The sequence below is a fragment of the Pezoporus wallicus genome, unplaced genomic scaffold, assembly GCF_028554395.1.
Source record: "Pezoporus wallicus isolate ANWC-B61680 ecotype Strahan unplaced genomic scaffold, APGP_CSIRO_Pwel_v1 contig_12146, whole genome shotgun sequence".
NCBI classification, from domain to species: domain Eukaryota; kingdom Metazoa; phylum Chordata; class Aves; order Psittaciformes; family Psittacidae; genus Pezoporus; species Pezoporus wallicus.
The window spans coordinates 78,649-103,696 of NW_026634991.1; the positions used below are offsets into that span (position 1 = coordinate 78,649).

A 25,048-nucleotide genomic window follows, 5' to 3' on the forward strand; every position below is an offset into this window, starting at 1 on the left:
GCCTGTACAAATGTTATTGTTATTATTGCCCATAAATATCCTGAGGCACTTAACGACCTTGGCATGGAGCATTTCCTGGGGATTCATGACCAGTTGGCGTTAATGGTCCTTAGCAGCACCTCAGGCCGTCAGCTCCTCCCAGCCCATCATTAATCCACAGGAAATGTCTCGGGCATCGATCCTCATTGCTTAATTAATAAATGCAACTTGTCTCCTCGCCTGAGATTTAGAGATAGGCGCTGCTGCTTCCCCTGAAGGTGACTTCTTCAGGTCCCTCAAGCCAGGAGGCCCTCGTGGGTTTTGTTTCCTGGCATTCATCTGGGTGTGGGTTATGGCAGCAGGAAAGTCTTCTCCCTCTTGGGCAGGCAGGAATGAACTGAAGTGCTGCTGGGACTGGGGTTTTCCAGTTAACGTGGCGCATCTCTCCCACCGAACACAAAGGTTTGAGCACTGTCAGCCGGGTGCATCCGAGAGCCTGAGTGCGAGCCGGCCTGGAAGAACCTGGTAATTCTCCAAGGCCATAGCAGGTTCCATAATAATCGATGTTTTTTGCCCGTGAGTCACAATTCATCTCTAACATCCCTCAGGGGAGGTGGGATTTGCTATCTTTAGTGCTCACGACTGCCGCTTTCCCGCGCTGAGCATCCTGCTGAGCCTGGACTCTTGCTGCAGGGATGCTGACCTGGCAGCTGGCGTGGAGTCGTGGCTGCGGTTAAATCCTGTTCCCTGTTTCCCCAGCGTTTACCACCCGTTGGCTTTGTGCAGTGGGTGCCGTAGCATAAATCATGGTAATTCCTGAGGTGCTTTTCTGCGGCAAGTCTGAAATCCCCATTTTGGTCCACTGGCTCGACTGGTGAGCTAAATTATTTTCATAGCCCCTTAAGGGCACATTGTCAGCCCAGACTTATTGCCGTTATACACCATCTCTGAAACATTAATATCTCTTCTAAATATAGTGTATTGACAAGGTATCTGGTATAGTGTAAATCCTTGGGACATTTGATCCAGATCATTAAAACTGAGTGAAGGAAGGGAGGAATAGATCAAGTTGCCTTGCCGCTCTTAATTCAAACAAGCGATGAATTATTCATTCCATTATTAATTCTACAGGCCTCCTGCTTTTTTATTTAGTTAGTTAGTTATTTATTTCCCTCCCAGATAGACAGCTCCAAAAGGATGCTCGGGTGCTGCTGAGGGGAGATATACCTGCTGGAGGATGAGGTGCATGGGGGCAGGCTGCCTGGCAGCATTGGCCGTGCTGTGTGGGGCTCTTGGGGATGCTCCAGGCAGAGGTAAGAGCGCAAATCTCAGCTCCTACTGGGGACACAGGCACTGCATGGGCATCCGTGGTCCCCAGGGAGGAGAGGGCTGATTGTGGGTGCTGCAGTGGCTCTGGGGGCAAGCAGGTCCCAGGGACTGGGACTCGCTTCCCTCAGCTTGGCCTGGGGAAAGGAGCTGGGATCTGCAGCCACCATGTGTGACAGCAAGTGTGGGGCATTGCTCCGTGCTTGTTCTACTGCTTCACACTTGTTTTACTGAAGGTTGCAGGTGGGGGATGTCCTTTTGTGGTGTACAGGTGCTTTGCTGAAGGGTTTCTTTAACTTCTGGGGTTGCACTTGCCTACATAAATACAGAATCCCAGACTGGTTTGGGTTGGAAGGGACCTTAAAGCTCATCCAGTGCCAACCCCCTGCCATGGGCAGGGACACCTTCCACTAGAGCAGCTTGCTCCAAGCCCCTGTGTCCAACCTGGCCTTGAACACTGCCAGGGATGGGGCAGCCACAGCTTCTCTGGCACCCTGTGCCAATGCCTCAGCACCCTCACAGGGAAGAACTTCTGCCTAAGAGCTCATCTCAATATCCTCTCTTTCAGCTTAAAGCCATTCTCCCCTGTCCTTTCACTATGTGCCATTGTAACACAGATGTATATATATGTATATGGGTGTGTGTATGTATGTGTATGTTGCTGCGCATGCAATAAACCTCTCACCTTACCTGGATAAACCACCCCTGGGATGCAGGGCAGGGTTATTTCAATAACATCATTCCTTTAGTACCAGCCCCATATGACTTTATTGCCTATCCCCAGTAATCAGCAAGATGGTTTTAGATCTGGCTAGCTTTGCTGCTTGTGGAAACACCCCTTTACCCATTTGCATTCCAGGCATCCGCAGGACCCCCCTCGCTGGCAGGTCACTGCAGAGTGGGCGTGATGGAAAGCAGTGCACGCTGCCTCACTATTGATTTGCAATATACTTGGCCCAGATTGATGGGAACCTGCACGTGCCTCCTGAGGGCCTCACAGGGGCTGCATCCCTCGCAGACATGATGTATGTGCCCGCGATAGCAGCCTCTTCACCTCAGCCCTAATCAGACCCAGGGGCAGGTGGCAACCGTCCCCTCCCCGCCTTATTTTATAATAACCATGTCTCAGGATAAAGATTTCATTATCAAATCGATCCCTATGTGCATAACTCATTGTTGAGCCCATCGAGCCCTTCACCCCTCTTCCTCCCAGCTCGAATTCATCGATGCTGCCATGATACGGGGGGAGCATCATGAGCAGGAGGCACAAAGCTGAAGGGGTGGGCAGATGGGGCACCCTTGAAAACTCACTTTAAAGCTCACTCCCTACTTTCTTTATCCCAGCAATAGAGGGGATGCTGTGCTATCCCAACAGGACAAGCTCAAGGACATGGTTACATGGAGGGATGAAAGGTGATGGTGGGACACATGGGAGAAAGGAGAAGGGGTGGCTGAGCCCAGCAGAGGCCTGCAGCGTGCTGATGCTGGGATGGAGCCAGTGCTGTGTACCCCATCTCCGTTCTTCCAGGCTTCCCCTGGAAAGGGGACATCACATCCACCTCTGTGTCCTCCAGGCATCAAATGTGGGGGGGTGCTTTCGGCACCCTCTGGGAATTTCTCCAGCCCCAACTTCCCAGGACTGTACCCGTACGAGACAGAGTGCACGTGGCTGATCGTGGTGGCCGAGGGCTCCTCCGTCCTGCTCTCCTTCAGCCACTTCGAGCTCGAGTACCACACTACCTGCGCCTACGACTACCTCCAGGTCTACAACGGGGCTTCTCGGGACCGGGGCAACCTCCTGGGCACCTTCTGTGGCCGCAGCGCCCCGCCACCCTTCTCCTCCGCATGGCACGTTATGGCTGTTGTCTTCCGCTCCGACCGCCACGTGGCCAAGCACGGCTTCTCTGCTGCCTACCGGAAAGGTATCGGGAAGGGATGGAGGTGGCAGAGCATCCATGGTCCTGGATGGTCCTCCCCATCATCCTCATCATCTGTGTCTCCCCACAGACGCCTGCGGTGGGCAGCTGACGGGGCTGTCAGGGGAGATCACCAGCCCTCGCTACCCCGAGAGCTACCCCAATGATGCCGAGTGCCGCTGGAGCATCGGGGCACCCGATGGTGGAACACCCCTCACCCTGGTGTTCGTGGACTTCCAGGTGGAGGGGGGCCAGGGCTGTGGCTTTGACTACGTGGCTGTATTTGATGGCCCCACCGCCGCTGCCCCCCACCTGGGACGCTACTGCGGCAGCGCCCGCCCGCCCCGCACCGTGTCCTCCACCCCTCACCTCCTCATCCTCTTCAAGTCAGACTTCAACATCGGTGGCAGGGGCTTCAAGGCCCATTTCTACTCAGGTGGAGGGGGCTCGGGGTGCTGGGGCAGTGGGAAGGATGTGGGGATGGGTCCCTGGGGTGGTGGTGGTGGTGATGCTCTTACCTCCCATGGCAGCAAGAGATGACAGTGGAGGGGAGCCCTTTATGGAGAGCTCATGAGAGGATGGTGTGAAGTGTAAAGTGCCATATGACATGAATTGTAAACCACCATATGATGCAAAGGGCGCTGTTGTGGCTATCCCAGGCCCCAGGCTGTCTTTCTCTTGAGCAAGAGCCACCCTTCTCCTTGCTCATGCCATTCCCTGGGGATATGGGTGAAAACCATCTGCTCTTTGGCCACCTCAGCCATTGCCATCCCCTCTAACTAGTAGGTTTCCCTTGGCCAAACGCAAGGGAGCAGTGAGGTAAAGGACAGAGCATCCTTTACCAGCAAAAGAAGTGACTGCTCATCTGCCAGCTCATCCACACTCGGGGGCTTCAGGTTTGGTTTCACATTTTCCTTTCCCCTTTCTCCCTGAGCAGGCGAGTGCCAGGAGGTGTTCACTGCCATCAGAGGGAACTTCTCCAGCCCTCGGTACCCCAACTTCTACCCCAACAACCTCAAGTGCCAGTGGAGCATCCAGCTGCCCCCAGGCTACCGGGTCAGGATCTTCTTCCTGGACATGGACCTGGAGGGCCGGAGCAGCCTGACGGGCAGCTGTGACTATGACCATGTGGCTGCCTTTGATGGTGGTGCAGAGAACGGGTCCCTGCTGGGGCAGTGGTGCGGGCAGGAGAGCCCGGCGCCCGTCACCTCCCACAACAACCAGGTGCTGCTGGTGCTCCAAACCGACCGCAACACGGCCAGGAAGGGCTTCTCCATCGCCTATGTGGGAGGTGAGGTCTGACCTGGGTGCTCTCAATGCTTTATTTCCATTGGGATATGCCCAAGACCATGTAATTTCCATGAGGACTGTGCAGCGAAGACACCCGTCTGCAGGAGCAGAGCACGTACGTGGCTCTTCAGGAACGGGGTGGAGAAGATGCGGTGGGTGAGCTCCAGTTCTTGCAGAGTGTGTCTCACACATGCTGCACATCATGTTTAGTATTCAGGAGATGCTTTCCAGCTTCTCCCTGTGTATGTGTTGCTGCCATGATCCTGCTGCTCCCTTAGGGCTTGAAGCAGGCAAAACCCTGGGGGATTTTAGGGGACCAAAGCCTATGGAGAGGTGACCAGCTCCAGCATCACCACCCTGTTCCCTGCTCCCCAGGATGCTCCATCCCTGCTGGCACACAGCTGAGCAGGCAGACATAAACAGCATCCTCACCTGCAGCATCACAGGGGCAGGATCCCTGGGATTCGGCACTCCCAAATCCACGCAGCCAGACCTGCCCGGCATTCCCTGCCGCCGGCATGCCCCGTATCCCAGGCAGTGCATCTGCAGCCGGTGGGAGGAGCGGTGTGCGACCTTCCTCATGTACTTGCCAACCTCTGCACCTCAGAAGCCAGGCAGTTCATGGTGTTTGAAGATGATTACATCTGAGCTGACCTGTGAGTCAGGGATGACTCAGACAGGAGCAGCCTCACCGGCAGACTGGAGCCGCAGCAGGGCTGCTGGACCAGGGGCGCAGGAGCTGGGGGGGGCTGGCCATGGGTTTATGAGCTTTTATCCCTCCGCACCAAAATGTTCTTCGTTTCCAGTGTAGCACAAGGGATTCGGGGGTAGGGGGCTCTAGGAGTAAGAGATGGGATGGAGTTTTGTCCCGAGGCTCTGGAGGAAGGGAGATTGTACCAGACATCTAACAGGGATTTAGTACAGCAGGTCAGTCCCTGTCCTTGTCCTGCTTGTTTCTTACTGGTTTACGGCAGTGTGCAGGGGGAAAAATCTTGGCCTCACTGTATCTGGCCATGGAGAAAAACCATTCCCAATGGAGGAGCTTGCAGGTAGATGGGATGCTGAAGAGCAGGGGGAAGCCCCATTACGGAGAGGATGTTATTTCTCCCAACTGCCCAAGGCTCCTGCCTTTCTTCCTTTGCCCTTGGTGGCAAAGGAGCACCTCAGCCTCCATATCCACATCCACATCCACGTAGGTGTTTTCCTTTCAGCCTCCACATCCACAGCTCTCCAGTTATGCAGATGTTTTCCTTTTGGGCCCACAGAAGGGCATGGCTTGGGCTGGGCATGTGTGATTTATGGCCATTCGAATGAAAGCCTTCATGCCAGGAGAGAGGATCCATTCTCTCCTCCTCTTGATCTAATGCACTTTAGTTATTTGGTAAATCTTCTAATGGCTTTATAATGCACTAAGTGAAGCAAAGTGACACTATTTATTCCGTATTGATTTTATTGTGTCTTATTTATCCCTTATTCAGAGGGAGCTGGAATAATTCAATAATTCATACTGCCCAAGTGGATGGTTCAAGCTGAGCAAGGATTAACTTTAAAAAGGGAGGCATTTTTCCTCTCTGCTTCTTTCCCAGCATGGATGCTTTCTGCATCCAGAGGGGCCAGAGGGAGCGTGATGGTGAGGGGCTGGGCTCCCCATTGCCTTGCTCTTCATCTCAGCATCAAGGGCAGCTCAACAGCAGCTCGCTCCATGCACTGTTCTCCAGCTCCCCATCAATAACAACATCCTGGGGGCAGTGGAGGGTTGATGAGGGACAGGACCTGGGCTGGGCCATCCCCCTGGGAGGATGCCCACAGAATGGCTTGAGTTGGAAAGGACCTTAAGCTCATCCAGTTCCAACACCCTGCCATGGGCAGGGACACTTCACACCAAACCATGTTGCCCAAGGCTCTGTCCATCCTGGCCTTGAACACTGCCAAGGATGGAGCATTAACCACTTCTTTGGGCAACCCATTCCAGTGCCTCACTGCTCTCACAGTAAAGAATTTCCTCCTTATATCCAATCTAAACTTCCTCTGTTTAAGTTTTAACCCATTCCCCCTTGTCCTATCACTACAGTCCCTGATGAAGAGTCCCTCCCCAGCACCCTTCTAAACCCACCATGTGAATCCTACATGCTATGCCAGCGGCTGGGAGGTGCATGGCAAACTCACAAGGCCAATGTCCCTGCTTCTCCTGGTTCTGTTGATCGCCTGCTTTGTGTGTGATGAGGACAGTGAGCTTTGCAAACTGCTGGACCTTCCCTTGTACCTTGTTTTGTGTCCCAACAGTTGTGCCCATGAACGTCAGCTGCACCCGGACGGATTTCCACATCCAGATCCCAGTGCACTCCCTGGCCCAGCTAGAGAGGAACAGGATTTACTTGGGGACCCCGTCCTGTGCAGCCCAGGTGGTTGGCAGGAACTTTAAGATACACACCAGGTTTGACACCTGTGGCACCGAATCCCAGGTAAGCGATGGGCAAACCTTCCTTTAAAGCAAGCTGAGTAGATGCTTAGCCCTGTGTCGATCACACCGGCTGCAGAGGGGCATTCCCTCCCATCTTCCCAGTTGATACTGGTCTGACCTGTGGCCAGCCCAGTCGACCCCCTGTGGAAATGAGCTGGTGAGACGTGACCCTTGTGTTGCAGAAACGCAACAACACATCCGTCATCGTCAGCACCCTCTACATCGACTTTTCCACGGGTGATCAGGAGGACATCCACCGGTACGAGGTGCAGTGTGAGCCCAAGAGGAAGGAAGCCTCCGTCACCCTCATCACCGGCTCCGACCCATCCAGGCTCAGCCAGGCAGAAAACCTGGTGGATGCCCAGCAGCGGGATGGGGAAGCGATGGACACCCGTGAAACCAAGAGCCAGGACACCAGTGACATCGTCTTCATCAGCATCTGCATCCTGGCTGGGCTCCTCATGGTCATCGCTGTGGTGGGGCTGGTGCTCCTGTAGGATGCTGCTCCACACACCGCCAGGGCAGTCCCAGCCCTGCACAGGGTGGAAGTGCACCCCAAAATCCATCCTCACCCCAGGCTGAGCAATACCACAGATGCTCAAACAGAGACACGGCTCCCAGCCTCCGAATGAGCCTGAACCCAACCTCCACCTCCCCACAGTGCCTGAATAATCCAGGCAATAGGCAGCCGTTTCGCTTCCTGATTTGTTTTCCTCTGTCTCAATCTGTCCATTTGGCTCAGGAATGCAATCCTTGCACTTCCTAACTCTTCACGCACCTGCTTCAGTTCATTTTCCCTCTGGTGCTGCTGCTGCTTTCGGGAAAGTAACGTTGTTTGCTGATGGCTGCAAGTCATCCTGTCAGTTATTTCTAGCTGAGTTCTTGAAGGGCCAAACCATCCCCAGGTACAGTGGTATTCCCAACAAATATTATCCATGCTCCCACCCATGCTCAGGGGGTACCATGGAGCTGTGCTGTAGCTATCTCCACTTGGCACATGCAGATGCAGCTCATGGAGATGCTCCCAGGCTGTGTTTCTGGATGTCTGGGTGATGTGATGAGGTGCATTCGCCATGCCCTGGAGCTGCTCTTTTGATCTTCAGATGTCATCTAACCCAGTACTTGCTCTCAGGACTCTCCTGAGCACTTCAGCAGCTGGAGGGAAGAAGGATTTCTCTTCTGCTCTGTGTTTTCCTCCTTTCCAGGCATCCAGGCATCCACCACTGTGAGCTCTGCGCCAGCATCACTCCTGGAATCTGAAGGAGAGCTGTGAAGCCTGGGGAGACACTGGAGCATGGCAGCCTTGTAAAGACAGCCTTGGCACGAGGGGCTGGCTGCCCTGGGACCTCAGTGACACCAAACCTCTGCCCTTGGTCCCTGCAGAGGGTGAGCCCAGCAGCCAAGAGCATGGAAACAGGAGTCCTGTGGTCACTGCACCTCCAGAAGACTGGGGTTCCTCCCCAGGAGCACTGATGCTACTGACTGATGGCCAAATAACCCCTGCCCCAACACAAAAGATATTCCCTTTCAGCGCCACACGGGGTGGCTATGACAGGGCAGCCTGTGTTTGTCCTGGCATGGGTCAGAGCCAGCGTAGCACAAAGCCAGTGTGAAATCTTGCTGCACAAGCAGGGTGAATGCAGCCCTGAGAGCCAGGCGTAACCTGTGTGAAACACACTGTGGTGCAGGGAGAGACCTTAAAATGTTCAAATGTGGTTCTTCAAGGGTGAAAAACCGAGCCTGGGGGCAGTGGGTAATCCAAGAGCTTCTTTTTTTGATAGCACTGCCTCTGAATGTGGATCCATCCTAAGGAGGGTACCAGCTATTCCTGTAAAGCATCACACAGCAAACCCCTCTTGCTGCTGGATCCAGGTCAGTCCTGTAGGTGAAAGGCTTTGCTGTCCTGCATCCCACACCTGCTGGGACAGCTCTGTACATCAGGGCGTTAGAGGAAGCAGCAGTAAAGGAAAAGGATGATGATGGAGATGATGATCTTGGTTTGCACCATCCCATGGATGCCTAAAAGGGTGTCTGGGGAGGGAAGAAGACACACCACCATGCATGCCTCCTAATGAGGAGCCTTTGTTATTGGAGCCCGCATTGCTTTGGCGTTTGTTGGTGCAACGCGTGGGCAAACATGAGACTTCCAAGTGAAGAATTTGCCAGCCCTGTTAAGCTCCATTAAGGCAACGTTTTGAGAGGGGAAACCAGGCCAGACCCCGCTGCTGCCTGCAGAGCCTTGCTGCCACTTCATTGCTGGGTATCTAACTGTCAGCTTGAGACAATAGCTACAAGATTGGACACCTGAAGGAATTAAAGGTACAATTAAACCTCCTCAGCAGCCCTGATTATGCTGGAACAGGTGGATGCTGAGGCCACTTGTGCCGGTGGGAGCCTGCAGCACACAGCAGCATCCTCTCCTGGCTGGAGCCTCAGCACCGTGTGATTCGCAGGGGAAAAGGCTTTTCTGGGTTGTTGTTGGTGCTGCACTCAAATAAGGAGTTGGACCTGGTCTCAGAGCCCAGCAGCAAAGGAGGCTGCTGTTGTGCTTATCCCTAGAGGGCTTCCAGCTCTGGCTCCTGTTTGAAGCCACCCGAGCATCTCTGGGTGCGGATGCAGGAGTGGTGCTATGGGAGCAGCTCTGCTCCACTGAACTAAGGGGCTCCCCAGCATTGCCAGCCCCACAGGGCATCATCCCGGGGGCTCATGGTTGGGTGATTAATGCAGCTTGAAGGCTTACAAAAGCCCTCTCCTGGCTTGTTCCTGGATGCATTCATAGCTGCATCTGTGGCTGCCACCAGCAGTGAGTCATTCAAGCCAGTCTTCCCCCTCGGAGCAAGGAAAGCCTCCCATGCTCACCCAGCACCATACCTCCTCAGCCTGCACTCATGCTCTGACGTGTCTCAGCCTCTCATTTCTCCATCAGGTTGTGGCATCCAGGCTGTCCCTGCCCCGCAGGATTCTGCTCGCTGACATCCCCTGTTAAACCACCTCATCCTGGGTACACAGGGATCTCCCTTTCTGTTCCCAATCTGACACCCTGGGAAGCTGCTTCTGCAGGGAACCTGGAGGTCTCAGCACCAGCACTGGCCAGGAGTGCTCTGTGCTTCCAGATACGCAATGCCACCGAGCTTGAGGACCCCAAAATGTGCCATGCCAGCAGCATGGGGTAAAGGGGACATCATGGGGACAGAGATAACATTTGAGGCCCTGACTGTGCTCCTGCCTTGGTGGCTGGACATGGGAGCACCACCTTTCTGCAGTTAATGCAGGACTGGTTTCCATCCAAACCAGCCATGGTTGAATGGCTCAGGATGTGCCTGTGGCTTTGCAAAGCCTCCCCAGATCCCTGCGCTGCTGGTGATAATCCCCTCTGGATTTCAGCCCAAACGTGTTCCCAGCTGGTCTATCCCGCTTGCCTCTGCACTCCCTGCTTCCCAAATCACCCAAGAGCTTTCCCAGCTCTTCCCCACCACCGTGTTGGGGTATCCCCCTCCCCAGCACCCCTTTCCTGGGGGCTACAAACAGCACAGGAGTGTGATGCTGCTGGCTGAGACTTGATCCCAGAGCATCCCACACAGTGCACAGAAAGAGCTGGCAGCACTGCCAAGGCTCATCCCCACCCCTGTCCCCATCACAGCCAGCACAAAAGCTCCTTGTAGCCATCACCCTCCTGGCCTCGGGTGACCTTTCCCCATCAATGGGGCTCTGTGCACAGCGTGACAGGGACACCCAGCATGGAGCGGGGATCAGGGAGGCACCAGCTTGTTTGTCACTGCAGTAAGGGATGTGATGCACAATGAGCAGGAGCTGCAGAGAGAGCTAATGGAAAGGGGCCAGGAGGAGGAAGGACAAACATAACCAGGGGCTGGAGCTGCTCTGGCCTTGGAAATCAATCTTAATAAGAAATCTGTGTTCATCTGATCTCCTCCATGCAACCAGAGCTCCCCAGAAAGGGATCAAGGGACATCTCTGTGGCCAGAAGGGTTTCCTTGCCATGTGCTGCTGCTGAGCGGGGCCATGGCATGGACCAGAGTGGCACCCATAGCAGCTCTTCTTTAGCAAGAACACCCATCCTCATCCGTGCATGTGAAGACCCCAGCGTGGGAAGTTGCATCAGGACAGCAGGGATGGGAGAAGATCCCTGTGAGTGGGTACAAAGTCCAGCAGTGCCCTGGCTATTCTGTGGAACAAACCCTTTTCCTCATGTAAAAGCCACTTGGATGAGCCACAAACAGGGATCAGGAACCCATCACCACCGCTCCTGCCCTTCACCATGGTCCCCACACATCGGGCCTCAGTTTCCCTCCTTAGCCTTGCCTGGTGCTTCCCGAGCAGGCAGGGAGGGCAGTGGGCATAGGCAGCATTCCTGGTACTCATCTGATTATTTATTTAGAGCCTGATGATTTGATTGCTGGGCTGAATGCAGCTGCCCCATTTCCTGGCTTTGCTTATGGATGTGCAGTGGCTCTCTCCGGAGCAGAGCAGACAAAGGCTGGGCGGGAGGGAGAGCCTCCCTTATCTCCCTGCAAACGTCTTCATGCAGCTCTGGTGAGGACCTGTTGGTGAGAATCACAGATCATAGAAAACAGGACTGGAAAAGCCCCCAGGAGATCCATGGGTTTATTCCTTTTCCTCCCTGGGGAATCGCTGCTACCGAAGAGAAGCTGGGCTGAAACATCCTAAAAATCCCAGCCCTGCCCTCCGTGTTTTCTCTGCTCACCAGGAAGGTTTTCCTACATGTCACACTGGTGGGATGTGCTGATGTGCTGCTGCATTGGGCAGGTACAACGATGGTGGAAGTGCCCCAATGGGCACTGCTGCTGGCACAAGACCCTGCTCCCCCTGCCCAGAGGCACGGGGCCAGCCCTGGGATGCTGAGCGGGATGGAGCATCCCACTGTGGCTCCCAGTGAGCCGTGGTGTCATGATCCATAACACGAGGGTCTGCCAGCCTTGGGGAATCCCATTGCACCCAAGGCAAGCACATTAAGGTGCAGCCTCAGGTGCAGCCTGCTGTGATGGCCATCAGGGTGCGGGGCTCTGCTGGGGGTGCTAACTCAACACAGCTGAACCCAGTCTTGCTCTGAGTGTCTCTGATGCCCCAAAGCTGTGGGCAGGCAGGCAGGGCAGTGTGGGGCTGAAAGGAATGCAGATGGGGTGCAGCAGGGTGCTGGGTTGTCCTCCAGTCCCCTGTCTCCATCCAACGTGAGGAAGGCAGGAGGCTGAGCAGCGCTGCAGCAAGGTGAGCTCTGGGAGTTGCTATGGGCCGGGTAACACCTTGGTGGCTGTTTTGGAGCCCCTGCTCCTGCAAGGGCTACAAACCCAGCCATTTGATGGCCTTCCTCTGCCCAAGGCAGTGTTTCAGCTGTGACCCGTAGCTCGGGTCCCTCTCCTTCCAGGAATGCTTTATAGCCCCCAGGTTGCCACGCTTGGACAAAACAAAGGATGTCCTGATGCTTTGGTCAGCAGAAGCAGTGCACGCTCTGCTCGCTTGAGATTGATGTGCCCCGAGGGGCACAGGGGGGTTCTGCTGACTCGTGCCTTTCTCTGAGCTGAGGATAGAGTGGCCAGTGCCTTACCTTGGGGGCTGCAGTAAGAAGCAGCTTCCTGAGCACAAACTGGGTGCTCACCCCTTAGCAGGCCACTACCCTTTGGTGGTTTGTCCTATGCAATGCACAGTGAAGATCTCTGTGGTGATGCCAGTGGTGGGCAGGGGAACCTCTTGCAGCAAGCCATCAAGACAGAGGTGCTGTCTGGCCTCACACTGTAGATGTAATAGCTGCTCCTTTCCCCCATGTCAGGCTTGTGCTGAGAAAGAGGAGGGGAGATGTACTGAAATGGTTCTCACAGCTCTCTTGCAGTGATTTCTTCCCTCTCCCCCACCCTGTTCCTCTGCTCTGAGGGTATTTGTGTATCTTCAGTCTTCATACTCCCGTCTCCCAGTCTGGGACCGGGGTGCAGAGAACTGGCTGCTTGTGACACCCAGGGAGCTGAGCCCTGTGTCTCTGAGCAGCGCTGGTGGCCTGCAGCATTGCACACCCTCTGTGAGTACAGACCCTGCTGCTTGGCTGAACAGCTTGGGGGTTTCATCCTTCTTCCCAAATACACCCCATGGCCGGGAGCATGCCCCCGGCTCCTCCATCCTCCCTGAAATCCCCCAGCTCCAAAGGAAGCCCTGGCGAGCAGCTGATGAGAGCTGCTTGCAAGCTCCTTGTTCCCATGTGGGACATGTTCCGGACACCAAGCTGGTACCATCAGCAGCCTTGGATTGAGCGTGCCCCTTGGCAGCACTGCCCAGCCTGCCCAAATCCCATGCTGGGCACCACCTTGCTGGGAAGTCCCACTCCAGTCCTGCTTTAGCTCTTTACCTGATTCTTTTCCTTCCCCCAGGAATGCCAGGAATGAGGTCTGAGGTTGGCTGGGCTCCCTGAATCCATTCTCCCAGTCCAGACCTGCATCCTCTCCTCAAATAGGCCTCATTTAATAGCGACTGGCCCTGGGGCAGAGGCGAGGAGGCATTGTGGGCTTGCAGCAGGAGCAGGTTTGCTGCTCCTCGGGGTGGTTTTCCCAGGGGCTGGTGTTTAAAGCTTGAAGTCTCACAGTACTTTTGCCACCGGCTCAGCAGGACCTTGGCATGGACAGGTAGGCTGGTATCGCATCAAGAGGTGCACCAGGAAGGATGGAGGACTTGGTGCCCGTGCACCACTGGTACCACAGCTGGAAGTAGGAGAGGGTGATGCCCAGGGGGTACCGCCAGCCCCCGGTAGGTGCCCTGGCCAGGGGGTCTGTTTGGGTTGGACAAAGCCTTGGGTGAGGGGTCCCTGCCCATGGCAGGGGGTCAGAACTGGATGTCCTTAAGGTCCTTTCCAACCCAAACCATTCTGTGGTGCTATGAAACAAAACCACAGGATCAGCTGCAGGCAGCAAGGGGCTGCTTGGCAACTTGCCCTGGTGATGGACCAAGGACAGGGGTTTGTGCTAGGGGAAGGCTTCTGACCCATCCCGTATCATTGGGTACCACTGGCTTCAGATGCCTGCTCCTCCTCTTCCCTCCTAGCATAGGGATAGACTCACCAATGTCCCCCGTGTTCACCACCACGGGACTAAAGTCCCTTGGTGCAGACCAGTGAAAAGAGAAACAGAACCCTCCAACCCCTTTGGCTTCAGCCACAAGCAAACCGAAGCCCTGCTCCACAGGGAAGTGCCTAGTCCTGCCTGCTTGGGTGGCAATTCCAGCCTGACACAGGCTCATCCCTGCCTTGGGGCTCCAGGTACCTGATGGAGACCCAGGCCATGGTGGCACAGATGAGGAGGAGATGGCAGTTTCCCTGCCATCCGGGGAAACATAATGGATCAAACATATGGACAGTCACAAATGGTGTTTACCAGGGGTTGTTTCCCCAGCTTATTTTAATCCCTGCTTCCTGGTTGTCACAGCCCTGGGGACAGTGAGGTCCTCCCCTGCTCATGTGGGTTTTGGTGTATGGAGGTTGAACAGGGCATTTGTTCCGTGATGGATGGGAGAGTTTACAGCTGGGTTTTGAGCTCATGGTCATGCAGCAGGTTTGGGGGTTGTGGATTTGACCCTTTCCATGTTTGGGACAGGAATACAGTGTTTGCAATGTGAAAATTCCAGTTTAGGCAAAACATTGGCCAACAGCAGGAATGGTTTTGGCTGCTTCTTCTTTGCCACTGGGGCTGGCTGTGCTAGAGGAACAGCGTTTGTCCATTGTAGGAGCAGCCTTTATAGGGAGATAACTGCTTGCTAGGTAATAATATACAATTAGCAGGGATCATCCCATAATCTAGTCTAATTGACAGAGACCATGGATGGTGTTAAGTGGACTGCCAGCAGGAGAATTAGAGGATTGTTAACTGCAGTGTAACCCTGGCACCGGCTTCCCCTTTTGCATCCTTTGCGTGTCAGAGTCCCTTTGTGCCTCAGTTTCCCCTCCTGGGGGAAGCCAGTTCATCCCCCTCCATTTCAATGCTTTACAAGTGCTGCAGCCGTTTAAGGGCTGCTCCATCCTATGCTCCTGCCCCTGTGGTGTACTAACATACCCTGGAAGGGGAGCTCCCGGAGCCTCCTTCAGATGATCAGGGCTCCAAAAGACATCTGTGGCTGCTCCTTGCCTTAACATCTCTTAACCCGAGGCCAGCCCAGCAAACCCTTCCTATTACAGGGCTGCCAGGGAAGCGAATGAGATCTGAAAGTTCGGGTTCTTTGTGCACAAAGCTTTGAAGAGCCTCTTAAAAGCTGAAAACGGGCGAGCCGCTGCGCGCTCCCTGTTCCAAAGGACAGGGAGGGCCTTGTCTGCTCCCGTCTTCTTTCGCCCAAGTAATTTGCAGCAGGACAAAGCTCTCCTGAGACGTGCCTACTGATGGGGAACGGAGCGAGCTGGTGCCTGGTGCTGCCTTAACCTTGCCTTTCAGAAGCCGGGGTCAGCTCTGGCACGGATGAATTCCTGCTCCATCCTTCCTGGTGCTACCCTGAGCCCTAAGCATGGGCAGGGGGAGGAGGCGATGGTACCTCCATCTCCTTGCTGGGTGCAGTAGGTCTCCGTAGCTCTGTCAGCTTTATGTACCCTGCCATTGAAAGAAATCTGTGGGCTTAATGTGGCAGAAAAGGGTTCTTTGTTCCTTTCTCCAGATTGGGTGCCTCCTTCATTTAATGCTTCCCCTGTAGAAAGGGAATCAGCTATTTCAAAGGCACCATGCCAGAGAAACCCATCACAAGGGAGCCCCCGTTCAGCCCTTTCATCTTCCCTTTTAATCTGAAAGGGTTTCCCCAGCATGAAGGCAGGAGCTTGTGAAGAGTCCCTGCCTTTGGAACGTGTCTTACCAGTACCCTGTGGCTGCACAGCACAGCAGCAACCAAGGGAAACTGGAGGGGAAAGAGCAGGACTGCTGAGTGGGTTTGCCACAGGCAAACTGTGGTAGATCAGGTGTTTCAGAGCCAGGACAACCTTGGCAGCAACACACTTTGTAGGGTTCAGGTGCCTGTGCCCTTCCAGACCCTCTATTTCAAGGGATTTCCAGAGGTCTACAGCTAGTGAATGGATCACAGTGCTGGGAACCAGCCATACAGCATGGATACATCCTGCTGTATCCATGAGTTGCACGGCTCCAGTCTCCCCACTGGCTGCATCGCCCAGGAAGGAGGAGCTGATGAGTAGCGAACTGATTCAGTAGGTAATCTAAGGCATAAATACATGCAGTTGTGCAGGTGAGATTGCTCCAAGGGGAGTATCTGGTCTTTACAGAGTAATTGAAAACTTGATTACTGCCAGGTATTGAGTATCCTGTTTCATATCCAGCATCACCCTTTGGGGGAATGAAGCACTTTTTGGCCTATTGCTTTCTCGTCTCTGTGTCTGTCTTCCTTCCCAACCTTCCTGTCTGGTTTTGTCCTTAAAGCATTCTCTTGTTCTCTGCATTCCTCCTGTCCCGTGAGTCCAACCCTCGGGCATCTTTTCCAGTTCCTCCAGTCAGTTTTATGCAAAGCTGAGTCTGAATCTTCAGCCCAAATGTTACTGCCAGCTTTAACATCAAGATAGAAGAGCTGGACCCAGAGCTGTATTAGATGCTTTTGAAAACAAGTTGGGCAAAAATATTACCCATTAGAGAAACTTTTATAGGAGAATTTTCTCCTTGTTGCAATAAGTTATTTCCCAAACAAAAAGTATTTGGCATGTGTTGACAGTGAAGTAAAAGCCATCCCTGCAATGCATGCCCTGAAGAGCTGTCAGGTATCCAAAATAGAGTAAGTAAATCAATCTCTCTTCCCTGAAGGCTGCTCAGAAAAGGAAGGTGTGAGGGACCAGGAGAGGATGGAAAAGTCACCTGGAAGAGATGGGCCTGGCAGAGCTCTGCTTGTATCCCAAAGCAGAGCCTGATGGCATAGGGCAGACTGAGCCTGTGATTGTGTGGAGCAGGAGTGCTCACTTGCAACTCTGAGCTGTTCCGCAGTGCCTCTGGCCTTGGGGAGGCACTGGCTGTCCCACTCCTACCCCAGGGTGAATGGATGGATCTCAGCCAGGCCGGTATCTCCTTGGGCTTGCAGCACTTCCAAAGGGAGGCACAAAGGAGATGAGGTCAGGCTGTAGTTCTGCTTTCTTTCTAAACACACCTTGAGGACATGGCTGGTGTTCCCACCAGCTTCCCATTCCTCTACCCACCACAAACAATGCAGGGGTGCTCTGGACCATGGCAGGTCCTTGTTGATGTTGCTTTGCTTTTAGATATCACAGTGTTGTATCATGAATGGCATCCCCTCTGCAGGACTGCTTACTAATAAGAGGGGAAAGAATCACCCACATCCCTTTCCTTCTCAGTGGGTTCCCACCAGGTCTGAACTATAAACCAAAAGTGGAACTCACTGAGTTGCTGTTTTCAGAGGACAACTGCCAGTGCTATAGAGCAGTTCCAATCCGGACACCAATTGTCCTCAGTTGTTACCTGCATTGGGCACAACTTGGGTGATCCCTAGAGCTGTCCTGCAAACCAACATACAGCACAGTGTGAACCGGATGTGTGTTCTGATAAGCCAAAGTTCTTTGCCTATATATGTCTGGGAAACTTCTCTGGCCTGGCTTTTGTTGGAACCAAAGTTCCCCATTTTGAGGATTTTTGCTTCTCATACTTTACCTAAATAGAGAAAACTCAGCACAGCACCAGGAGCAGAAGGCTGAAAACAAATGCTGCAGGTCTGGGTGCTGCAGCTCTGGAAGCAAAAGCTAGGTTGTTCGTTGATCCTGAACCTCTTCCATGACAGCCCAGGATACATGAACTCAATTACAGCTATGCAGTTTGAAGTTATTTAAGTAGGAAATGGAGCTGATTACTTGTAAGAAGTAAATTGAGGGTTTCACATCTCTTGCTACAGCCTGGTCACCAACTGTTAAGTCTTTATTGACATATTATTCATGTAGTCACCTCCCATATATCTGACAGTTTCTCTCTCATAGTGTCTCCAACACACTTAACTTCCCTCAGATGAAATGTCTGCACACCAGAGCACTGCTGTGTTCAGAGAAGCCAGCTCTCTGAACGTACCTTCACAATATGTACAGGACAAAATGGGCTTTCTGGCACTGGCCCAAGCAAACACAACAGGGTTTAGATGGTTTTAAGAGAACCTGCAGTTGTCTAATTCAGTTTATGGAGTTCAACACCTTAGGTGAGTTTTGGGTGTTTCTTTAGCTTCTAGTGGCCACAGAAGAAAACAACTATTTATCAGGTCCACATGAGTCAGTCAGGGGTTAGGGTGAAGGTCTGAATAAAGACTAATTCATAGTTTTCCCATGTTATTCATCCTTAAGTGACAGGAGTGCCAACCACAACCATCATAAGATGCTTCCTTATAGCATATTAAGACTTCAATTCTTATGATGGTGAACAGGCAGGTTTCACTCATCCCCATACTCTGTTCTGTCTACCCTGATAACTGAGATAAATGTTTGTGACCAGTCCCTTGTGTGCATACACACACAGAAAACAGGGAGCACTTTATTACCTAACAGCAGAGAAACACCATGCCTGTCACAGCCTTAATAATAGCTTATGGAGAACAAGATCACTTGTGGCACTAAAGAAATCAGAGCAAGTATGAGAGGCAAGATTTCCAGTTTTTAATAACTAGAAGAAATTTAAACAATAGTTTTGCTTACGTTTGTTCACCCAATCATTCTGAATCAAGCCTTTCAAAGGACTATATTTTTTATAACCTAATTTTATTTAGAAAATTCATTTCAAGTTTCTTTTTTCACATTACAGTAAGAACAAGCACCACATTTAAATCATTAGTGAGGTATGGAAGTCTGAGTGAGCTGCTTGTTAAACAGCAGACACGTTAGATAGCACCTATATTCCAGGGCATGTTGATTTCATTCCAGGGATTTAAAAATGCCCACAATCACAGGATGACTGAGCCTATGCAATAATGGATAGCAAGTTACCAAAACCCATTTTGCATCCAACTCTGGAATGTAGCAAAGGGAAATCACCCAGCTTGGCAAAACAGTTAGCTCTTGCCACTGGCAGGGCCCAGCTACAGCAGATGTGGCTGATCTAGGGTTAACTGGAGTTTGCAGTTATCCACTAGGAATCTTTCCCATGGACCAATTACCCTGAATTCCCAGTATTTCCTACCAGCACAGCACAGAGCTGCTCTTTTATGCTATATTCAGCTGATTACACCTGCAGATCCACATGAGGGATGGAGCTAAACTGAGGTATGACAAATGGGTGGAAGTGAGAAACAGCTGAGTCAGCAAGAATGGTTTTGTAGCAGGGAAATACACAGGAGAATAGAACAAACTTTCCTTGCAACAGGCCAAGTCAGACTTACAGCACCACTTTCATCATTAGTAGTTCTTGTCTTCAGCAGCCCTGTTCATGTGAACATGAACAGGTTGTGAGTCACACTGTCAGCACTGTCTGCACTCCCCTCGCGACAGAAAGGGCTCCTAGTTCCACAACAGAGATGTAGGCACACGAAGTTCTCACTCGGGATCAAGCACAACACCTCACTTTTTATGGCTCTTCACGAACGCAGGGACAGTGAGTGTGCCAGCCTTGACTTCTGCTTGGATTTCAGGTTTGTGCTTTAATGAGAAGACAAGAGCTCGCACCATCCTGCGATATGGAGCGCTAATGAGACGGGAAGAGAGGTGAAAAGCTTCTCGCTCAATATTTTCAGCCAGTGGGTGATCAATCTGAAAACAGCAAAGTATAAAATTAGATCTTTACATTTAACAGGGAGACCAACTGATTGAAACGGGGAGTTTGGTGCTTTTCAGTGTTTCTTCATTAATCAGCTTAGATTCAAGGAAATCTACTTCCCATCACAAGTGTAACAGGAAGAGCAATTTAATTCCACCCTAGCAATTAAGCAACAAGGCAATGTGGTCAGTGGCAGGGAACATATCCGTATCTCCAGCTGGGTGGCAGTACTTTGCCATCACAACAGGAAGCAACTAGCTTTGGGTATCAAGCTCAACTGCAATTACGAGCTAGGTTCCACTGTCTCCATAAAGCTCACTTTTGATCTTGCTGATATAAGGTACCTTGGATACTATTTTAAACTTGATTCCAACAGCAACTCTAAGACATGCCAAACACTTGGCAACTCTGCCTGGTGCTATAAAGGGAAATGTGGGCTCTCTGCGTGTAGAAAGAGGTGTAATTAACAATGCAGAAAGGGATTTGCTAAATGTTAATTATGCAGTTATTGCTTCAACATGTGCCAAAACCTGTAATTTAGCACAGCTCAGAAAAAAATCCCCCACCCATCAAGAAGTAGTTTTAATTTCACTTCAGCCTTTTGTGATGGGAAATCTCCCGTGCTTTGCATGCAGGAGATTCCAGCATGCCAAGCAGTATTCCTCCAAGGCCTTTGCTACTCATGACTAAACTGCCCCTCTGCTGGGCAGCACTAGAAGACCCTTGGATCCACACAGCCCCACCTTCCCTTCTCCTTTTTTGTTACCCTCTCAGGTGTTCCTGCTCCTCATTTGCTGGACCAGCATGGCTCCCTTTCCTATATATACTATCTGCTGCTGCAAGCTCCCCTTGCACCTCTGGTGGGAGCCTCAAGCTGGAAGGGCATTTTTCCTTTCCATGCTTTGTCCAACAGTACTCATTTTAGGGTGGTACCATAGCCTTTACGTTCCTATAGTTCAAGACTTTACCACCAGTCTTATTACAATGCATAGATGTGCTTTCCAAGAACTAAGCTTGCAGTGGCCTGGCAAAGGTGAGCTCCCACCTTTCTGAGGCATTCCTACAGCCAACCACCTTTTCTTGCTGCCTCAGTCCTGATGGACTGGAAGTTGGAGAGATTGCTCTCACAGCTAGCAAACACACAGCTCTGAAACTCTTTGAGTGCTTATCACTTGACTTGCCATTTAAAATATAATTAATGAATAAATTAAAAAGGATAATTATTATGGCATTTCATAGACCAAGCAAACTAGTCATTAAGCCTTACAGCAAAGCCCTGTTCATTTACTTAAAGATACCTGTGGGATCTGGTATTTATCTCCACTTTGTATACTGTCAACCTTGCCTCTTTGTTTTTGCAATAGATTTAAATTTACAAATGTTTAATTACTTAAATATGAAACATCCAAAAGATCCCAGCGTTGGTTTCACAGCTGTTAAGTAGTAGGAAAAACTTTATGCTCTATTAACTTCCTCCTTCTCTTGTACAGCCAAACTGCAGCAGTACACAACTATTCTGCTGAATGGTTGTGTAAATGAGAGCAAATACACCTCACTTAGAACTGGCATGTTTACTTGGTTAGCAACCCACCCAAAATGATCTTCATTAGGGACTGTAGTGACAGGACAAGGGGTAACGGGTTAAAACTTCAACAGGGGAAGTTTAGATTGGATATAAGGAGGAAATTCTTTCCTGTAAGGGTGGTGAGGCACTGGAATGGGTTGCCCAGGGACGTTGTGAATGCTCCATCCCTGGCAGTGTTCAAGACCAGGCTGGACGAGGCCTTGGGTGAGATGGTTTAGTGTGAGGTGTCCCTGCCCATGGCAGGGGGGTTGGAACTTGATGATCTTAAGGTCCTTTCCAACCCTAACTGTTCTATGATTCTATCATCTAACTTGAAAATAAAGCTACTTATAAATAGGGACATGCAGCAAAACACTGGAAATAGGAACAGATCATCTGGTCTTGTCCTCATTCTGCAGGCAGGGCCAGCTTTACAGTAACTATGTCTGAAAAAGGTTTGTTTAACTTGTTCCTACAAGAACTAACTCACTGAGCTAAAGACAAACAGATCTGAACGTTACCTCTAGAACCAGGGCTTCACAAAGCAGCTTCCGTGCGTTCTTTCTGAAAGCCTCAGTCTTGGGATCGCTCCTGACCTCTATTGAGGGCTTGTTTGAATGGTCTTTGATGAAAGTTCTCCACTCTGTGTAAATCTCTTTGGCAAGGCTGGCCACCTCGTGATCCGAATGCCTGCGCATCTTATTCACTGTGTGACCTGGGAAACAGGAACAGCTCCTTCAGGTCGGGGAGGTGGGCAAAGTAGGAAGGACACCAGTCAAATTGTATCGCTGCTAAAGCAGCCACACACGTTTTGAATTCAAGCAGTGTCAGCAAAGCAACCCAGCGCATCGTCACAGATACAAGTATAGAATTATTAGGAATTAAACCTGAAGTTCTCACTCCTTGACTTCTGCAGTGATTTTTCGCTTAAGCAATCAGCAAGGAATTGACCTATACATGTGAAAATTACCTTCCAAGTCACCAAGCTGTGGAGCAGCACTTAAGTAACACAGGGCTATGTTAATTTTCTACACAGATACTATTATCTGGTGAAAGGTGGTTAAGACTGGCCTACAAAGAATGCTGGTTTTAAACTGAAACACCCTTAAAGGAAACAATTTTAATACGCAAACACCACGGTGACTCCAAGCAGAATCTTTCCAATCGAAAGCGCCTGCCAGTGCAAAAGAGGCTTTCCTGTTAGGAAACAAAAGGGACCTTCTTTCGGCGGGGTACTTCTCTCTGACCACTAGCGCTGTTGGCCAGGAGATGTCACTGTTAGGCTTCGGTGGCTCTTCAGCCCTGCCGCATGCAGGCAAGCACCGAGAAAAATCTCGGGAAAAGCCTGAATAAGCCGAGTATAGCAAATGAAATGACAATTCAGAAGCATGGGGAAAGAGGCAGATCGTATCTAAGGCTAGGGGAGCTCTCTGAATAGAGATCCAGGTGCTCTAATGCCAACCAAAGGCCAGCACGACTGTCTCTCATGCCAAGATGCTCTCCACAAGACAGGGGAGGCAGGGACCATGTGGTTTCACATTATCCCTCCCCCAGCTCCCATGAAAAAGAGCCAGGCATCGGGCTGTGTCATTTGCATGGAGCTGCCCATCTGCTGGGGGTTGCTCGGGGTGGATGCAATAAGCAGTTCTGGGCCAACCTGAGGAGAATTTCTTCCATGTTCAGAGGATTCAGGCAGGTCAAGGACATGAGCCTCATCCTGGATGGCAAGAGAGCACTCAGGTAGCAGGAAAAGGAGTAACACAAGCAGATGCCCAAGAAGAGCTCTTCAAACATCTGACCGCAGGAGGGATGGTGCAGTATTTGGTAATAAGCAGGGGGGAATTTGAGGATAGCTGCATTTTTCAGTACAAGCTCTGAGAACTGCAGGCTGGATATCAACAGTTTTCTATTGGCAGCTATGCTCATCTCTGAAGAAGCTTGCAAGCTAGTCTCTTCTGTACTGACAAGCCAAGCAGACACAAGACAGCCTAATATTCACAGTCTATATCAGGGAAAATGTACCTATTTTTGTTGAAAGTAGCACTTCTTTGGAAGGTATCTTCTTCTTCAGCTCCTCCAAAGCTTCAATCAGATTCTCTTTTGGTTGTCCAGGAAGCTCAAGCATAGATTTCCATCGTTTTATGTCTTCCACGACCACAACTCTCTGGAAAAGAGAAAAGCCATTAGTGGAAATCTTCTTACAAATAAGGGCACTGGCTTCATCTCAGCTAATGAGGCTGTTATCAACACATGAAGTACTGATTATGGCACATGAACCAGAGTACAGAATACATGATAGCCTGGAATGATGGGTACTTGCTTGAGATTAGCAGCCTACTGCAAATGAAGAGCGAAGTAACTAGGGAGCAAAGTGAGATGCTTCACCTTAGTCTGCCAAACTTAGTGCACGTAACAGCAAATGCCAGATAGAAGTGTTTTGAATTTAAGGAGTCCATTGTATAAGTGTCTCTTAATAGAAAAAAGGATTAAGAAGGAGGCATATAATTCTCTTTAGTAGCCTGTCAGGATCTGAATTCTGCTCTGACTGGCTTTGAATTTAAAATAATGCCAGCAGGGAGAGAAACAAAGCATTAGGGAACATGAACACAAACCAAAGTACACTGGTCATTTGCAGTGCTCTTCACCCTGCTTCTGCCACAGACCTTGACACAACAGATCTTTAAGGTCCCTTCCAATGCAAACCATTGTGTGATTCCGTGGCCAGAGACAGTGAAGGTCTTGTATTTCAGATGTGAGTCATCTTACAAAGATTCAGCACTGGAATGAGCTGAGTGTTCTCTGCACCATTCTTTTGCTTTGTGCCTTACATTAATAAGCTCTTTGGTGCAACAAGTGCTTTCCCATTGTGTTTCTGCAAAGCGATGGCTCGGCTCTTACGCAAGTCTTGCGCAGTTCCACCATGCAATCAACTGAAGGGCCCTCCTCAAAGGGGAGAGCTGTGAACCAGCCACCAGTATTGAAGTTGGTGGTGTCAGTTGGCTGTACTCGACCTGCGTGCCCACCCTGACCATCAGGCAGGAATCATACAATCCCAGACTGGTTTGGGTTGGAAAGGACCTTAAAGCTCATCCAGTTCCAACCCCTGCCGCAGGCAGGGACCCCTTCCACTAGAGCAGCTTGCTCCAAGCCCCTGTGTCCAACCTGGCCTTGAACACTGCCAGGGATGGGGCAGCCACGGCTTCTCTGGGCACCCTGTTCCGGTGCCTCAGCACCCTTGGCTAAGGAGCCGATATATAACCCATCCCGGGTTAGGAAACCCCTTCCGATGCAGCAGATCCTTTCCTAACTTCACTTCCCCCCTCCCTGCGAGGATGCTCTCAACACCACAAAGATGTCTGTGCACTGGAGCCATGTTGAACCAAACGTTCCTCCCGCCATGCAGAGACCCTTCCCCTGCCTTGCCCGACGCGCCTCAGGCTCCTCGGGGGTGCTCCCACCACCCCTGCTGGCGCAGCGCACGGCCGGGGAAAGCCTCAGCGGGCCCAGTTGCGGCACCGGTGCCGCGGGGTGACCACCTCCCCTCAGGCCCGTGAGGGGGGGCGCCCCTCCCGCCCATCCGGTACCGGTGACCTGCCTTGAGGGACTCGAGGGTTGCCTGCCGGTACGCGCGGGGGGCCGGCCCGGCCCGGCGGGGGCTCTCCGGGCAGCGGGCCTTGCGCACCACGAACCGGTCCATGCTCCTCCCGGAAGCCGCCGCTCCGCCCGTTCCGCCGTGTAGTTCCCGCCGGCGGTGACACCCTATAGGGTAGCTGGGGCTGCCCCGCGG

The 25,048-nt window shown here is 51.8% G+C and overlaps 2 protein-coding genes across 4 annotated transcripts; one reads left to right on the forward strand and one right to left on the reverse strand.

The window, feature by feature from the left end:
- Positions 1-285: 285 nt before the first annotated feature.
- On the forward strand, positions 286-8,128 carry CDCP2 (CUB domain containing protein 2). 2 transcript variants are annotated; one of them, XM_057413330.1, is made up of 6 exons: positions 286-1,292; positions 2,880-3,227; positions 3,313-3,657; positions 4,159-4,512; positions 6,795-6,973; positions 7,155-8,128. In XM_057413330.1, exons 1-6 carry the CDS (start codon positions 1,217-1,219, stop codon positions 7,467-7,469), a joined length of 1,617 nt encoding a protein of 538 aa, XP_057269313.1. In that variant the 5' UTR covers positions 286-1,216; the 3' UTR covers positions 7,470-8,128. The 2 variants fall into 2 exon arrangements, with proteins under 2 accessions (XP_057269313.1, XP_057270107.1); XM_057414124.1 differs by having other exon boundaries at positions 3,068-3,227.
- An 11,359-nt stretch (positions 8,129-19,487) lies between these two features.
- TCEANC2 (transcription elongation factor A N-terminal and central domain containing 2) lies at positions 19,488-25,004 on the reverse strand. 2 transcript variants are annotated; one of them, XM_057424665.1, is made up of 4 exons: positions 24,857-25,004; positions 23,284-23,425; positions 21,783-21,976; positions 19,488-19,690 (listed from the first exon to the last, which is right to left on the reverse strand). In XM_057424665.1, exons 1-4 carry the CDS (start codon positions 24,956-24,958, stop codon positions 19,502-19,504), a joined length of 627 nt encoding a protein of 208 aa, XP_057280648.1. In that variant the 5' UTR covers positions 24,959-25,004; the 3' UTR covers positions 19,488-19,501. The 2 variants fall into 2 exon arrangements, with proteins under 2 accessions (XP_057280648.1, XP_057281466.1); XM_057425483.1 differs by having other exon boundaries at positions 23,284-23,421; positions 24,853-24,996.
- Between the last annotated feature and the right edge of the window lie 44 nt (positions 25,005-25,048).